At 38.3% G+C, this 1367-nt stretch overlaps 1 protein-coding gene across 1 annotated transcript; it reads left to right on the forward strand.

The window, feature by feature from the left end:
* Positions 1 to 247: 247 nt before the first annotated feature.
* Positions 248 to 1084, forward strand: LOC141640342 (uncharacterized; the record flags this gene model as incomplete). Its single annotated transcript, XM_074449148.1, is given in 1 exon segment — positions 248 to 1084. A coding segment is annotated over 1 exon segment (705 nt), but the record flags the coding sequence as incomplete, so codon positions are not given.
* Between the last annotated feature and the right edge of the window lie 283 nt (positions 1085 to 1367).

Here is a 1367-nt window from a genome sequence, read left to right on the forward strand (position 1 = left end):
GACAATAGTAATACTCGTATCGTACAAAAGATCCTGTTTTTTTTAAACACATTAATTAATAATAATCTCTGAAAAGAAAGGTCGCAAGATCAAGATCATGGAAGGTATGTACGATTGGCCTTATTATAGAAGTATTCCTTTTGAAAGACATGATAGTGATAATTACCCTCGTTTTGACACCAATAATAACCGCCGCCGCCCTCGCCCTCCTATGCCTCCTGTGAGGTCCGTCCCCGTCAATTTTATGCCCACCCGATCCGACTACGCAGTGAAGATTCAGAAGGCCTTTCGCGGTTTTCGGATCAGGAAAAACGTGAGGAAGATTCTGGAACTGAAGCGCAGTGTTGAGGAGGTGGAGAAGGATCTTATGGATGGTGAGACTATTGAATTAATAATCCGTGATGATCGGCACAGGTTGAAGGTTAGCGAGACTTTAATGGCGTTGCTGTTGAAGCTTGATTCCATTGGAGGCCTTAATGACTCTGTTAGGATTTGTCGCAAGGCTGTTATCCGGAAGGCTATCTTGTTGCAGGAGAGGATAGACTCTATTGTTGCTGATGCTACTGCTACTGCTGATGATGACAAGTCAGAAAGGCAGTTGATGAGTGAAATTGAGGAGAATGATAATGAATCAGAGGCGTGGGAATGCGTGGATGATGGAAATTCAGAATCAGAAGACAGAAAGCAAGGGTGGTTAGTGGTTGAGGAAGACAATAACAATAACAATAACAAGGTTGATCTGGCGGTGGAGAAGATGGCGGAGGATAATAGGAGGTTGATGGAGATGATAGCAGATCTTTGTAACAAGAACGACGACCAAACAAGGTTGATACAATGTTTGTCTAATAGAGTAGAGCAGCTTGAGCAGGCTATGAATGATAGATTAACTAGGAAAAGGGATATTAATAAGAAGAAAAAGAAACAGATGATGATGATGCTAAATAATCTCTAATGAATCATCATCATCTCATTCTCATTCTCATGTCTAGATTATTTTATTGCTTAATTAATGCCTTCTTGTTTCTTAGGGTTGATTGTTTTTTTTTTTTTAATAATTGAATTTCAATTAGAACATAATGTTAACTCATTGCTGCTTGATTCAATTTCGAATCTATCTACAATTCTAGTTACTCATTGCTGTTTGATTCAATTCAATCTTCAAAACATCAAACAACATGATACCATAAAATTGAGTAATCAAATCTCGAGTCCATTTTTGAAATAATGGTCAAAAATAAAATATTTGTCGTTTTGGGTCGGTTTTGAAAATATTTGTCAAAAAGGTGTCCACGTAGGCTCGGGATTTCTAGACCTGAAACACGCCACTACTAATAAGGGTGAAAGTCTATAAATACTTGTAACACCCC

This window comes from Silene latifolia, unplaced genomic scaffold (assembly GCF_048544455.1).
Source record: "Silene latifolia isolate original U9 population unplaced genomic scaffold, ASM4854445v1 scaffold_753, whole genome shotgun sequence".
NCBI classification, from domain to species: domain Eukaryota; kingdom Viridiplantae; phylum Streptophyta; class Magnoliopsida; order Caryophyllales; family Caryophyllaceae; genus Silene; species Silene latifolia.